The sequence below is a fragment of the Silurus aristotelis genome (genome assembly GCF_946808225.1).
Source record: "Silurus aristotelis genome assembly, chromosome: 3".
Lineage (NCBI taxonomy): Eukaryota > Metazoa > Chordata > Actinopteri > Siluriformes > Siluridae > Silurus > Silurus aristotelis.
This window is the reverse complement of record NC_139576.1, coordinates 37,721,211-37,733,710: the sequence shown is the minus strand read 5'-3', so window position 1 is coordinate 37,733,710 and position 12,500 is coordinate 37,721,211. Positions and strand designations below refer to the sequence as shown.

Below are 12,500 nucleotides of genomic sequence, written 5' to 3'. Positions count from 1 at the left end.
CTGCTCCGCCTCTGTCATCATCTTCTCGCTCAGCGTGTCCAGGTTCACCGGTTGTTCCACTACATCCTGGTTCCTCATGATGATGCAATTCCAGGTTCGTAGAAACGCGAACGGAATGTACCAAGTCAAAAAACCAAGAGCGTAAACAACGACTAAGAAGACGAGCGTCTTGGAGCTGAATTCCAGAAGTTCTGTGATTTTAGCCGTGATTAGCGTCAGCAGCGCCAGTGCTATTAGCATAGAAATGTTCCACAGCAGCTCCTGAAGGTCGTTTAGCACGAAGGAGCCGTTTCCAGGTTTGCAGTCTTCGAACAGTGTGAAGGGAAGACCGTAGAAGTAGTCGAACCCGTGGCTGTTGGGATGATGGCAGTGATCATTCCTGATCTTACAGCTCACACCCAAGTGCCACTTTCCTGGGAGAGTGAAGGAGATGTGATTAACTGCTAAACCCCTCGATAACAACCAAGAACCCAAGACCATGTGAAAGTGCTGACCAGCTGCAGGTTACAGGAACATCTATAGACCTACAGCCTGGAGGAACCAGTCTGATCTTTCTCATGATCAAGGGGTTTCCACTCTCAGGATTCACCCTTGCTGAATGTTTTTAGTTTTGTGTACGATTCTGTATCAGCTCTACAGTCTAGCGTGAGATTGAGACAAGATTATTCCATGGTGCCTTCAGCTTTACACCAGGATAAAGTGCTGGAAGTGAAAAACATTTGGTCTGGAAGATGAAGTAATCCACCACCAAGGCTGTAGGATCTCGCTATAGGTGTGGGTGATTTCAGCAGGTCTCACATTTTTCATCTGTTGATTTTCTTCTACATTTGCGAGCTACTTCCTGGCTAACATTCTTTAGCTAAGCATTTAGCATAGCTAGCATAGAATTCATTTAACAGGCTTCGTTACTAGTATAATCGAACTGCTGGAGTTCTTTCAGCGTTTTCTGGTACCACGGAACCTTCTGAAGCTCTGCATGAGGTTTATTTAAAAAATCCTCAGTATTTGTAAAACTTAGCAGGTTTAGCAGTTTCTACTGGGCTAGCAGGTGAGGTTCTACTTCCAGTGGATACAAGAACTTTTACACACCAAACACACAGAAGAACCAGCAGATTATTCAGAAGCATCTCTTACCCACAATCCCTGTAGTGTAGCCCTGCTTTTGTAGGACTTTGGCAAACGTGGTTTCGTTTGGAGGAAGTCCTCCTGAAGCGCCGAGGAACAGGATCACCTGCACTCTTCCAGTACTTCCAAAACCTAATTATGGAGAAAGTTCACACCACCTTCATCAATACATTTACATTCATAAGAACCATCCTGATTGTTTCATACACACTTCAGATCACGAAGTTTATCTGGATGAAGGTAATGCAGAAGTAAAGAACGTTTTATTGTTATTTATTGTTCGTTGTGCTGAAGAACAAACTGTGCTCAAGTTCTAATACCTCGATAAGGAGAACCAGATGTTCATGAGGCTGAGGCTGAAAAAATCATCCTTTAAAAAAACACTTCCTGAAGCTCAGAGATTCTCACTCCTTAAATAATTCACATAACTGCTAACTGAAGATTACTGGAGAATGAGAGGGAGATGTGGAGATGGTGAATTCTCTTCTCCAGAGCAGTAAGCAACCTAAAAAACATCTGTATATTTCACTTGTTTTCAGAAAACAAAAAACTTTATCTGTTAACTGCTTAAAAGCTGAAAGAACATCATCTGAAAGTGGTGGCACCTCCTGGGCACCTGCTGTTCCTGTGATGGACATATTTATGAGGTTGTGTCATATTTCTAACTTTCTCACTGGCTTTTTATCTCAAGGCTGATAAGCTCTTGGAGTGTGTGGTGATGCCTTTTGGTTTGTGAAGACCATCAGCAGACACTTGAAAAGGCTCTTGAATAGGCTCCTGTTCAGAAAGAAGATTTTGGTGCAGTTATGAAATGTGGTGATCTCCAAGGAATCTTGGAACAATCAAGACGAGAAAAAAACATCAAGACAACAAGAAGGTTTAAAAAACCTGCGCTGGAATGCTGGGAAGGTTCTAGAGATGGTGGGATGAGATCGAAAGTTTATACACGGTTTCTCCTCCTCACAGATCTCACAAATAGTTTCAGCATCCAACAGAAACATCTGCGAAGAGAGGTGCCTGGCGAATTCCCAGCTTTAGAAGGAAGAGGACACTGAGCAGGGAGGAAGATGTAGGAGGTGACTGGAGAAATTCACATTCTTGTTGTTGAAAGAAGATGCACGAGGTCATAGTTCAAAAGGTTTGGAAACTAGTTTTGCAATATGCCAACAGATGGCAGCAAGACTGCACGCACAGTCACAGGGAGCACTGACCTTCATAAGACTGTGTGCCAAAAGACGTCGTGTAGATCAGGAGCAGTGCAGCTGGTGCTATGATGTTTCTTGCTGGAATCTCACCCTACTCGCCAGATATGCAGACTTCACCCTCTTCCTGAAGATGATGATCCAGCTTTTAACACCGTTGAGGAGATCTGGCACCAGGAGTGACACGTGAGCATCACAGTTATGAGGTGACACCTGCTGTTCCTGCTCTACCACATCGCTGAAGTCTCTCACCAGAGGCTCACTAATAAAAGTCACTGTTTCCTGGTGGTATTGAAGGGAATACAGATGTACTGCATTATATTTATGATCTAAAACGACGTAAGGAAGGGTGAGAAGCTCCACGGTTAAACATTCTACAGCATTCCTATAGATTTCATTTCCAAACATCACTCACTGCTCACTAATTTGTGCTGTAAGGCGCCAAAACTTCTGCACTCGACTTCAGACAAACTGAAACCCCACGTATTGCACACACGTGAAGAGTGAACTCTATGCAGGTCCAGTACACACCTGACCGCAGAGGGTAGCGTCCGGTCATGAAGGCCGCTCGGCTCGGGGTACACAGAGGAGCGGCGGAGACGTGCTGAGTCAGCATCACGCCCTCCCTCGCCAACCTGTCCACGTTCGGGGTTCTGACCACAAACACGGCGTCAAACATCTGAACGAGTCCTTCATTCAATCCGAAAATTAACTGCAGAAAACGTCTGGTCACCTGATCGTATTGTTCCCATAGCAACCGACGTCCCCGATCCCCAGGTCGTCAACCATCATGAGTATGAAGTTGGGTTTGGAAGTGGCGTCTCTGGCGTTTGAAACACTCAGGACCAACAATACGAGCAAAAACCTGCAACACATCAACAAACATCAAATGAACAATAACGTGTTTACTATTAACCAGGAGAAATAAACCAATCAATAAATCAATATAAATATATTTAACTCACTAACTATTTAAAGAATGATCCTGGGAAAACAGAGAGTTAAGGGCCGTGCTCAAGGGCCCTAATGGTGGCAGCTTGGTGCTACTGGGACTTAAACCCACAACCTTCTGACCAGTAACCCACAGTTATAACCACTGACATACCACTTCCTGTAACTAGTCGTCTCTGAATGAGATCAAAATCACAGAAATACCATACAAATACTACAATAACACACACACACACACACACACACACACACACACACACACACACACACACACTCAGGTCCTACCTCAGGGTTTTGAGAGTCAGCATCATCATCATCAGAGGAGAAGTAGGAGGAGGAGCCTGGTTCTTCTACAGTACTGAAGAACACGGTGTGGTCCTGAACATCACAGCAGGATGGAGTGATCGATCAGTCTGAAAAAGATCAAGTTCCTGAGACGGTTCCTCTAACAACACTGCAATAATATATTACCCAGCATGCTCCAACACTAAAGTCCGGTGAACGTGAGTGGGATCAAAGAGCACTTATATATATCACAGAAACAAAGCAGGTATAAAGTACATGCTTAAAAGTATGTGCACCCTTGAATTCTAGTGGAAAGCCTTCTTAGAAGAGTGGAGCCTATTATCACAGGTTACATCTGGAATGAACAACAACATGGGATCGGACCTTGACCTCAGAATTGCCCCTGTGTGTGTGTGTGTGTGTGTGTGTGTGTGTGTGTGTGTGTGTGTGTGTGTGTGTGTGTCTGTGTGTGTGTGTGTGTGTGTGTTGTTTCTCAAGAGGAATTCCTGCCAGTGTTCCAGATCTATACTGACCCTGGACCAGGAGAAAACACTGAAGATAAATGAATGAATGAATGAATGAATGAATGAATGAATGAATGAATGAATGAATAAATTATCGCACTCTTTTTAGTGCAATGCAACTTTATTCATTTTCTTTTATTTTATTTTAATAGTCGATTTTCTCTAATGCACACGTTTCAGGTTCACGTTTCACTGCATGTTTTATTCTGCATATTTGTGATAAATAATCTTAAATGAATGAATGTGTAATATTTCTCAATGCAGTAAATACACCAGCATTTAAACAGTCAACATTACACTTTAATTTACAAATATCTTCTGTTTTCCTGCTTTTATAAACTGTGCATTCATTCACTTTCACCAGAATGCACAATTCTATAACACTAATGTAACTATTATACAACAGATAACAATATCAACACAATTCCTACAGTAATGAAGTGTTAGAGAGAATAAAAAGCAGTTCCTCACCCTCTCTGCTGGATCTGGGTCTGAAACAGGAACTTCACACACAGTTCAGGATCAGAAGAAGAAACACCTCTCTGTGTTTACTCTCTCGGGCCGAATCCCAAACCGCTTCTGTTTCTCCAGCGAGTGCACTACATACAACACAGATCTCAGTGATGGCGCCCCCTAGGGAGTGCACGAAGCTAGAGCACGAGTGGTATTTAGGACATAAACAAGTCGCGTATCTGTAACACAAATCACAGGAAAAGCAGGAATATTAATAATCAGATTTATGAGAATTAAAGTCCGTTTCAGATTCTTTTCTTTTCACATCCTTACATCTGAGTGTGATTTCTCTGCAGTATGTGATTCACGGTTCTATGATTTATTTCTGTGTGTGTGTAAAAACGTGTAATTACAGTAAAAACATCCCATATAAAGGATCTGTAAATGTATTATATGTGATTTGTGATTGGTGCCATGTTGGGACACAGAAGTGAAGACACACATAAAGCATAAAAACATGTGATGTGTCTGAGAGAATGATGTTTTGATGAGGTTAAGAGGTGACACCTGGATTACCAAACACTATGACAGTATGAGTGCAGTATCTCTGAACACCAATCTGATCAGATGGAAGGCTCTGGTTTCAAGGTCATTCTGCTGGACCTGGCTGATGTTGGTACCAGGTCCATCAGCACACTTTCAGAGGTCTTGTCAGAGTCCTCACTGGAGATGTTTTGTATAATAAGGGGATCTACACATTATCAGGCTGTTCTTTGGTGTTTAACATAAAAAGGTGTCACATGTCATATTTATTAATGAAAGTCTTGTAGAACCCGGAAGGAGGAAGGATCACACACACACACACACACACACACACACACACACACAATACTGCCCAGGATGGAAGTCATGTACAATCAAATTCCAAATAAACAAAATGTATAAATAAACAATAAATAAATAAATAAATAAATATATTAGGGCTGTCAACTGATTAAAATATTGAATCATCGCGATTTATCACATGATTGTCAGGAGTTAACTCACAATTAATCACATTTTATCTGTTTTAAATGTAAATTAATACGTTTAATTAATAAAATTAATACATTAATCGTTTTTTTTTTTTTAATCAGCATTATCTGTGTGTCACGTGGCACACAACGCGATCCGAATCTGATTGGTCAGCGGTATCTGTGTGTCACGTGGCACACAACGCGATCCGAATCTGATTGGTCAGCGGTATCTGTGTGTCACGTGGCACACAGCGCTCCGTTTCTGATTAGTCAGCGGTAAATGTGTGTCACGTGGCTCACAGCGCGCTCTGATTGGTCAGTGTTGTCCTGGGGGGTGGCTGTAGCAGTCATGGCGGTTTTCTCCTACATCATGTCTGTTTTGAGAGTTTACGCGGTCGGCATGAAGCTTCTACTTTATCAGCTCATTCACAGACCTTTTATTTCTCCAGGTTAGAGTTTAAACTCGTTCATATAAAAAATACAATAATCTTACAGCAGAATTACACTGATTACTTTCACGTGCAGGGACACCAGACTTCATCCCAAACTGCATCTAACTAAACATCTCATAACATTTCAGAATAAACATGTAGTGCACTTTAAATGGGATTTAGGAGGAAATACCTCCATACTGATCATACCTGTTCTTATTATTATTTATTACAGTTTTGCCCGATCAGCATGGAAAGGTTGCCATAGTTACAGGAGGATCACGTGGCATCGGATACGAGATAGTGAAGCGACTCATAAATCTGGGAATGCACGTGATTATAGGTAACACACACCTGCACAGGCGTCCATATACTTTTGGTGATGAGGTGTCACCTGATTCGGCTGCTGTTGTACTGTAATTACAACCTATCAGGTTTCCTCTGTGTCCTTCCAGTGTCCAAATCCACGTTTACTGAATCTGTCCTGTACAACACGTCCAGTAGAATAGAATCTGTCCTGCAGACTGACCCGTGAGCACAACCTGTACAGACAGAGGCGGAGTCTATTCCCTAATTGTCCATCCCACAGACAGAGGCGGAGTCTATTCCCTCATTGTCCATCCCACAGACAGAGGCGGAGTCTATTCCCTAATTGTTTATCCCACAGACAGGGGCGGAGTCTATTCCCTCATTGTCCATCCCACAGACAGGGGCGGAGTCTATTCCCTCATTGTCCATCCCACAGACAGGGGCAGAGTCTATTCCCTCATTGTCCATCCCACAGACAGGGGCGGAGTCTATTCCCTCATTGTCCATCCCACAGACAGAGGCGGAGTCTAATCCCTCATTGTCCATCCCACAGACAGGGGCGGAGTCTACTCCCTCATTGTCCATCCCACAGACAGAGGCGGAGTCTATTCCCTCATTGTCCATCCCACAGACAGGGGCGGAGTCTATTCCCTCATTGTCCATCCCACAGACAGGGGCAGAGTCTATTCCCTCATTGTCCATCCCACAGACAGGGGCGGAGTCTATTCCCTCATTGTCCATCCCACAGACAGGGGCGGAGTCTATTCCCTCATTGTCCATCCCACAGACAGAGGCGGAGTCTAATCCCTCATTGTCCATCCCACAGACAGGGGCGGAGTCTACTCCCTCATTGTCCATCCCACAGACAGAGGCGGAGTCTATTCCCTAATTGTCCATCCCACAGACAGGGGCGGAGTCTATTCCCTCATTGTCCATCCCACAGACAGGGGCGGAGTCTATTCCCTCATTGTCCATCCCACAGACAGGGGCGGAGTCTATTCCCTCATTGTCCATCCCACAGACAGGGGCAGAGTCTATTCCCTCATTGTCCATCCCACAGACAGGGGCAGAGTCTATTCCCTCATTGTCCATCCCACAGACAGGGGCGGAGTCTATTCCCTCATTGTCCATCCCACAGACAGGGGCGGAGTCTACTCTCTCATTGTCCATCCCACAGACAGGGGCAGAGTCTATTCCCTCAGGAGCAAAGCAGTGAAGCTCCTACTCAAACATCTACACACTGTTCCTCTGATTGTGCTCAGATATCTGCACAAATGATCACACAAGATTCTGAGATTCTTAAACCCACCAATAAAGCATAAATAAACAGGAGTTACATCATGTTTCAGATTTTCTTTACTTTCTGTTTTTCCTGCAGCATCTCATGATGAACATCAAGGCCTCATAGTAATGGAAAGACTTCGTAAAGAATGTGCTGAAGCTCACGGTGGGTTTCTCCAGCTGCAGGGTTTTAGATCATATTTACACAGATATGTTTATTAGTTTGAAGTAATATTTCATTTAAAACATTAGTGAAGGTTTATTCTGAATTGTTTTGTTTCTGGTTTATGAACGAGATAAACTTCACTCCGTACATGTCCCACTCATCTTCTCCTCAATCTCTGAAGTCCAGACGCTGGTCCACATGCTAATTTAGATGGGAGTCCACATGCTGGTCCAGACGCTGGTCCACATGCTAATTTAGATGGGAGTCCACATGCTGGTCCAGACGCTGGTCCACATGCTGGTCCACATGCTGGTCCAGACGCTGGTCCACATGCTGGTCCACATGCTGGTCTAGATGCTAGTCCAGACGCTGGTCCACATGCTGGTCCAGATGCTAGTCCAGACGCTGGTCCACATGCTAATTTAGATGGGACTCCACATGCTGGTCCAGACGCTTGTTTAGACATTAGTACACAATGTTCTGATATGGAGCTTTGAAGTCCTCAGAAGTTTGATAGAAACTCAGGAACTCGTGTGTTGTTTTTGTACTTTGATGCTGTTGTAAATGAATATAAGTTCAGGTGAAGACTTTCAGTCTGTAACTTTCTTCATGAGTTAAATCTTCACCTTTCTTCTCTTATGCTTTTGTGTGTTTTGTATTCGTTCAGTGGACTTTGAGTTTGTGGATCTGGCATCTCAGAGCTCCGTGCGAGATTTCGTGCGCCGGTTTAAGGAACGAAAACTTCCCTTACACCTCCTCATCAACAACGGTGAGATCCATTCCCTCCTGCTCCTGAATCCACGTGGAGTTTGTGTTTGATCTGCAGCAGTGAGATGAGCTCAGGTGTTCATACTGAGATCTCAGATTACAGGAAGTGCAGAAGGTGTGTTATGATATAATAACCTGGAGCTTCAGGTGAAGAGAGTCTCGGGAATGTTGCTAACACCTGAGTGTGTTTCTCCTGCAGGGGGCGTCATGCTCGTTCCAGAGCAGAAATCAGTTGATGGTTTAGAGCTTCACTTCTCCATTAACTACCTGAGTCACTTTCTCTTGACTCGCCTGCTTTTGGACTTAATGGTGCATTCTGGGACGGAGGAATGTTCTAGAGTGATCAGCATTTGCTCTTCGGCGCACTACGTGTCTGACCGAAACCTGCAGGACTTCCACAGGACGTACGTGTGCGCGCGAGGCAGAAGAAACATACAAACCCTTAGTGCTATAAAAACGTGAGTTTTATTAATAATGTTTGTGTCTGTATGTTCTGAAGGCAGGATTATTGCCCTCACGCCTCGTACGCTCGGAGTAAACTGGCGCAGCTTCTCTTTACCTATCGCCTCCATCAGGAGCTCCGGAGTGGTGGATACGCCGTGACCGTGAACGCTGTGGACCCGGGCATGGTGGACACACAGCTGTACCGCTACATGAGCTTTCCAGAGAAACTGGTGCAGAAACCTGTGGCCTGGCTGCTGTTCAGGGTACGACACCACCCTCTGAGTCAGTCATGTGATCAAATCCTACCGAATACATACTGAGATTCTGAGATGTTCACGTTCGGTTTGTGTGCAGACGCCGGCGCAGGCAGCAGACACGGTCCTGTACGCAGCTGCATCTCAGGACTTTGAAGGCGTCAGCAGCTGCTACGTTCATGAAGGAAAACCTGTGAAATCGTCTCCAGCTTCCTACGATGCCGAGCTCCAGGATGAACTGTGGAGAAACACCTGCAGGATGCTGCGACTACCAGTTAGCATAAATAAATAAATAAATAAATAAAGTCTTTGTTTTAAAAGATGATGCAGAAATGGAAGCATCAGGAAACATCTGCCCTCATTTAGAGTCCATGTGGTCCACCAGCGAAAATATACACAATCACTGTATTGTTTATTTATAATAAAGTAAAAGGTGAACTGAAATTGAACTAAAACATTTATAATGTTCATGTGGGTTTCCTTTGGAAAGAGAGTCTAAAGAGAGTCGAAGAGTCTAACGTGGGGCTCGTGCGCTCTACAAGGACGTGATCTTTTGCAGATGTTTCAGTGTGGATGAGCAACTTTTGGAAAACTATTGAACATGAAAATGTGTACCCACAGCGTTTTCAGACAAAAATCATGTAGACGAAGCCTCAGTGTGGGGTTTCTCTATACGTTCTCCATGGTAGAGCACGAGGAGCTGCAGGGGCATCGCCCAGGAGACACTTAGTGTATAAAGGCAGAATTCTTACTTTTAAAAATAGAAAACTATTCTTGTCATTCTACAGAGTATTTCATTGGATGAACACAAAATTAGTACAGAATAAGTCCAAATTTATTTCGTTGTTTTTTTTCTTCTCTTGGATCTCTGGAAGAAGTATAAATTAAAGATCTCCAACAAATATTTTATTTTTAGATGTTTTGATGTTTGTGACACTGAAAGACAGAACATTAACCTCTACAACCTCATTTTTGAGTCCAGGAACATGGTGACGTCTCTGGCTGTAGTTTCTGAAACAGTGTTTTGGGAGAACTGGAGGATCTTCAAGTGCACCAGGACTGAGCTACACTAAGGAGAAGAAGAAAACGAAGCGCTCCGTGGACAAGAATCAAACCTCTACAGTCTTTAATAATAATAATAATAATAATAATAATAATAAGTAGGGGTGTGTGTGTGTGTGAGATCTGAGCTTCTCTCTGCTCTGAACCCTGGGGTGAGTTATTAAAAATAATAAAATATAATAATAATAAATTTATATATTTGATATTTATGATGAAGTTCAGTTCTGTAGGATTTGTGAATGAAGGTGGATTCGAGTCGCTTCAGTTTAATTTAGATTTATATTTTTAATCATCTGTGATTTTTGTTTACATTTAAAAAGCACTTGAGTTGTTGGAATAATTTCTGTATAAATAATTTTGATCTCCTGGTTCTTTGTTTTTATTATTTTTGATGGGACTTTTGTGTAAATTGTATGCAGGAAGTTGGAGACTTTTATTCTGAATGTGTATTTGGCGCTTTTTTGGAAAAGCGGTTCCCCGTCTGTTCAATTCACTGTGCTGAAAAACTAAAAAACAATAAAAAAAAATAATAATAAAATAAAATAAAATGAAAGTAAGAGAATAAGAAAAAGGTTCTTGAAAAATGTCCCTTTTCCTCCAGTGAGTCGGTTCATTTCATTAAGCGCAACATTAAGAGTCGACACCTTTAGTTCATTAAACAGCTGATTATTTTTCTTTAAATAAATGTAATGTTTCTTGATGCAACAAAGAAACAGTTTTAAAACAAATTTATTGTTATTTTATTTTTCCGGAACAGGAACATCCACCAGCGTCCCTTCTTCTTTATCTACACACTCTATTGTTAAGTAGAACACTACTGACACCTAGTGGTTAGTGTTAGTACTGCACATACAATGTCACTACAATGTTCTGTATTTTGGATTTGTGATCATTGACTTTCCTGCACAGAGCCCTGACCTCAACCCAGTGCAACAACTGTGGGATAAACTGGAACGGAGATTGCAAGCACTGGATTGACTGCTGGTCTGTCGTCATGGAGACAGGTTATACCATGTAGATGAACATTCTCCCCAAACCCCCTGAGATTCCTCCAAACTCAGGAGTTAGGAATCAATTTAAACATATTTGGAACTCGTTGTTTTATATGTTCTGAAGTCTAACAAATCTTTTTTTCATTATTCCATTGATCTTGGTGGAATGGAGGCAGCCATGTTTCTCCAGTATCTCCACCCTCACTCTGTTTCCTGTGTAGGCTTTTGTGCAATATGAGTTCATCACCACTTCCTGTGGTTTTTCCCATAAAAATAAAAAGCAGTTGATATTTAATCCAGTGCCTCATCCCCTGAGAGTTTCTACTGTCCCACAAGCTGAATATGATTGTTGAGGAGAAGGTTCCTGATTATTAAGGGGTTTGTGTAAAAGTGATTAGAAGATTGTTTCCAGCCTCCGACACCAGTCAGTGCTCAGCGCTCTGCTCTGCCCTGGTCCTTGCTTTTAAAGCTACTATTCTCTCCTCAACTGGTGGTTTAGGAAGGAATGGAGGAAGCTCTTGAAGGGTGGAAATGATCTGTGCAGCTCGTACCTTCTCCAGAAGTCTATCATGGCCGAACACCTAACACATTGTGTGTAGATTGTAATGGTGATGATTTCAGGTCTTCTGTGGAGATGCAATTCCATATGTTTCTCATACAGTGCATACTCTGCTAAGTATCTGAGATTTGTTTATGAAAAGGTTCTCCATCATAAAGAATTATTTGTATAAACATTTGACTTTTGGTTCAGTTCCTGGTTTACAGAACACAGTTTTTGAAGAGACTTCAGATTTCAGTTCTGCATCTTCCAAGTCTTAATGAACTCCAGTACACCAAGAGTGAGATTCAGGCTTTTTGAGATGTTTCTGATTTCCCAGTGAGACCCCACTGTGGTGCACCCCAATATCCTGACCTTCTGCAGTCCTAGCTGTAAAGCTACTAGTTAAGAACTTCTAGGTGGTGTTTGCTTTTGTGTTTAGGTGATAATTTTATATATTAAATCTCACATGCATGAATGCAGGTGGGTGAACCCTCAAACCAGGGTCCAGCAAGCAGCAGGTGGAACCCCTGAGGAACTGCATGGTTTGACCTATAGAATAGGGTGATGTGTGGTCAAAAGTCAGATGGTAAAGCTGAGTGAAGTCCAGTAAAGTCCAGTGCTGTAAGGTGCACAGCAGTGACCTTCACTTCCTCACATGGTCACTAATAAAAACGTGAAAAGTGTTTTTCTTTTTTT

At 42.7% G+C, this 12,500-nt stretch overlaps 2 protein-coding genes across 2 annotated transcripts in view; one reads left to right on the top strand and one right to left on the bottom strand.

Moving 5' to 3' along the window:
* arsh (arylsulfatase H) overlaps positions 1 to 4,996 on the bottom strand; it is an 8,145-nt gene extending 3,149 nt beyond the window's left edge. Inside the window, exons 1-7 of the mRNA XM_083537358.1 lie at positions 4,874 to 4,996; positions 4,559 to 4,779; positions 3,564 to 3,691; positions 3,061 to 3,192; positions 2,859 to 2,980; positions 1,135 to 1,257; positions 1 to 413 (exon numbers count right to left, since the gene is read on the bottom strand). The exon at positions 1 to 413 is cut by the window's left edge and continues 11 nt beyond it. Coding sequence (XP_083393484.1) covers positions 1 to 413; positions 1,135 to 1,257; positions 2,859 to 2,980; positions 3,061 to 3,192; positions 3,564 to 3,595 — 822 coding nt within the window. The 5' untranslated portion in view covers positions 3,596 to 3,691; positions 4,559 to 4,779; positions 4,874 to 4,996. The remainder of the gene's footprint in view (positions 414 to 1,134; positions 1,258 to 2,858; positions 2,981 to 3,060; positions 3,193 to 3,563; positions 3,692 to 4,558; positions 4,780 to 4,873) is intronic.
* Positions 4,997 to 5,850: 854 nt separating this feature from the next.
* On the top strand, positions 5,851 to 9,653 carry LOC310723902 (polyprenol dehydrogenase). The gene is made up of 7 exons (XM_083537394.1): positions 5,851 to 6,005; positions 6,223 to 6,330; positions 7,675 to 7,743; positions 8,411 to 8,512; positions 8,711 to 8,915; positions 9,011 to 9,218; positions 9,310 to 9,653. The coding sequence occupies exons 1-7, from the start codon at positions 5,906 to 5,908 to the stop codon at positions 9,499 to 9,501; spliced, it is 984 nt and encodes a 327-aa protein (XP_083393520.1). The 5' UTR covers positions 5,851 to 5,905; the 3' UTR covers positions 9,502 to 9,653.
* Positions 9,654 to 12,500: the final 2,847 nt, after the last annotated feature.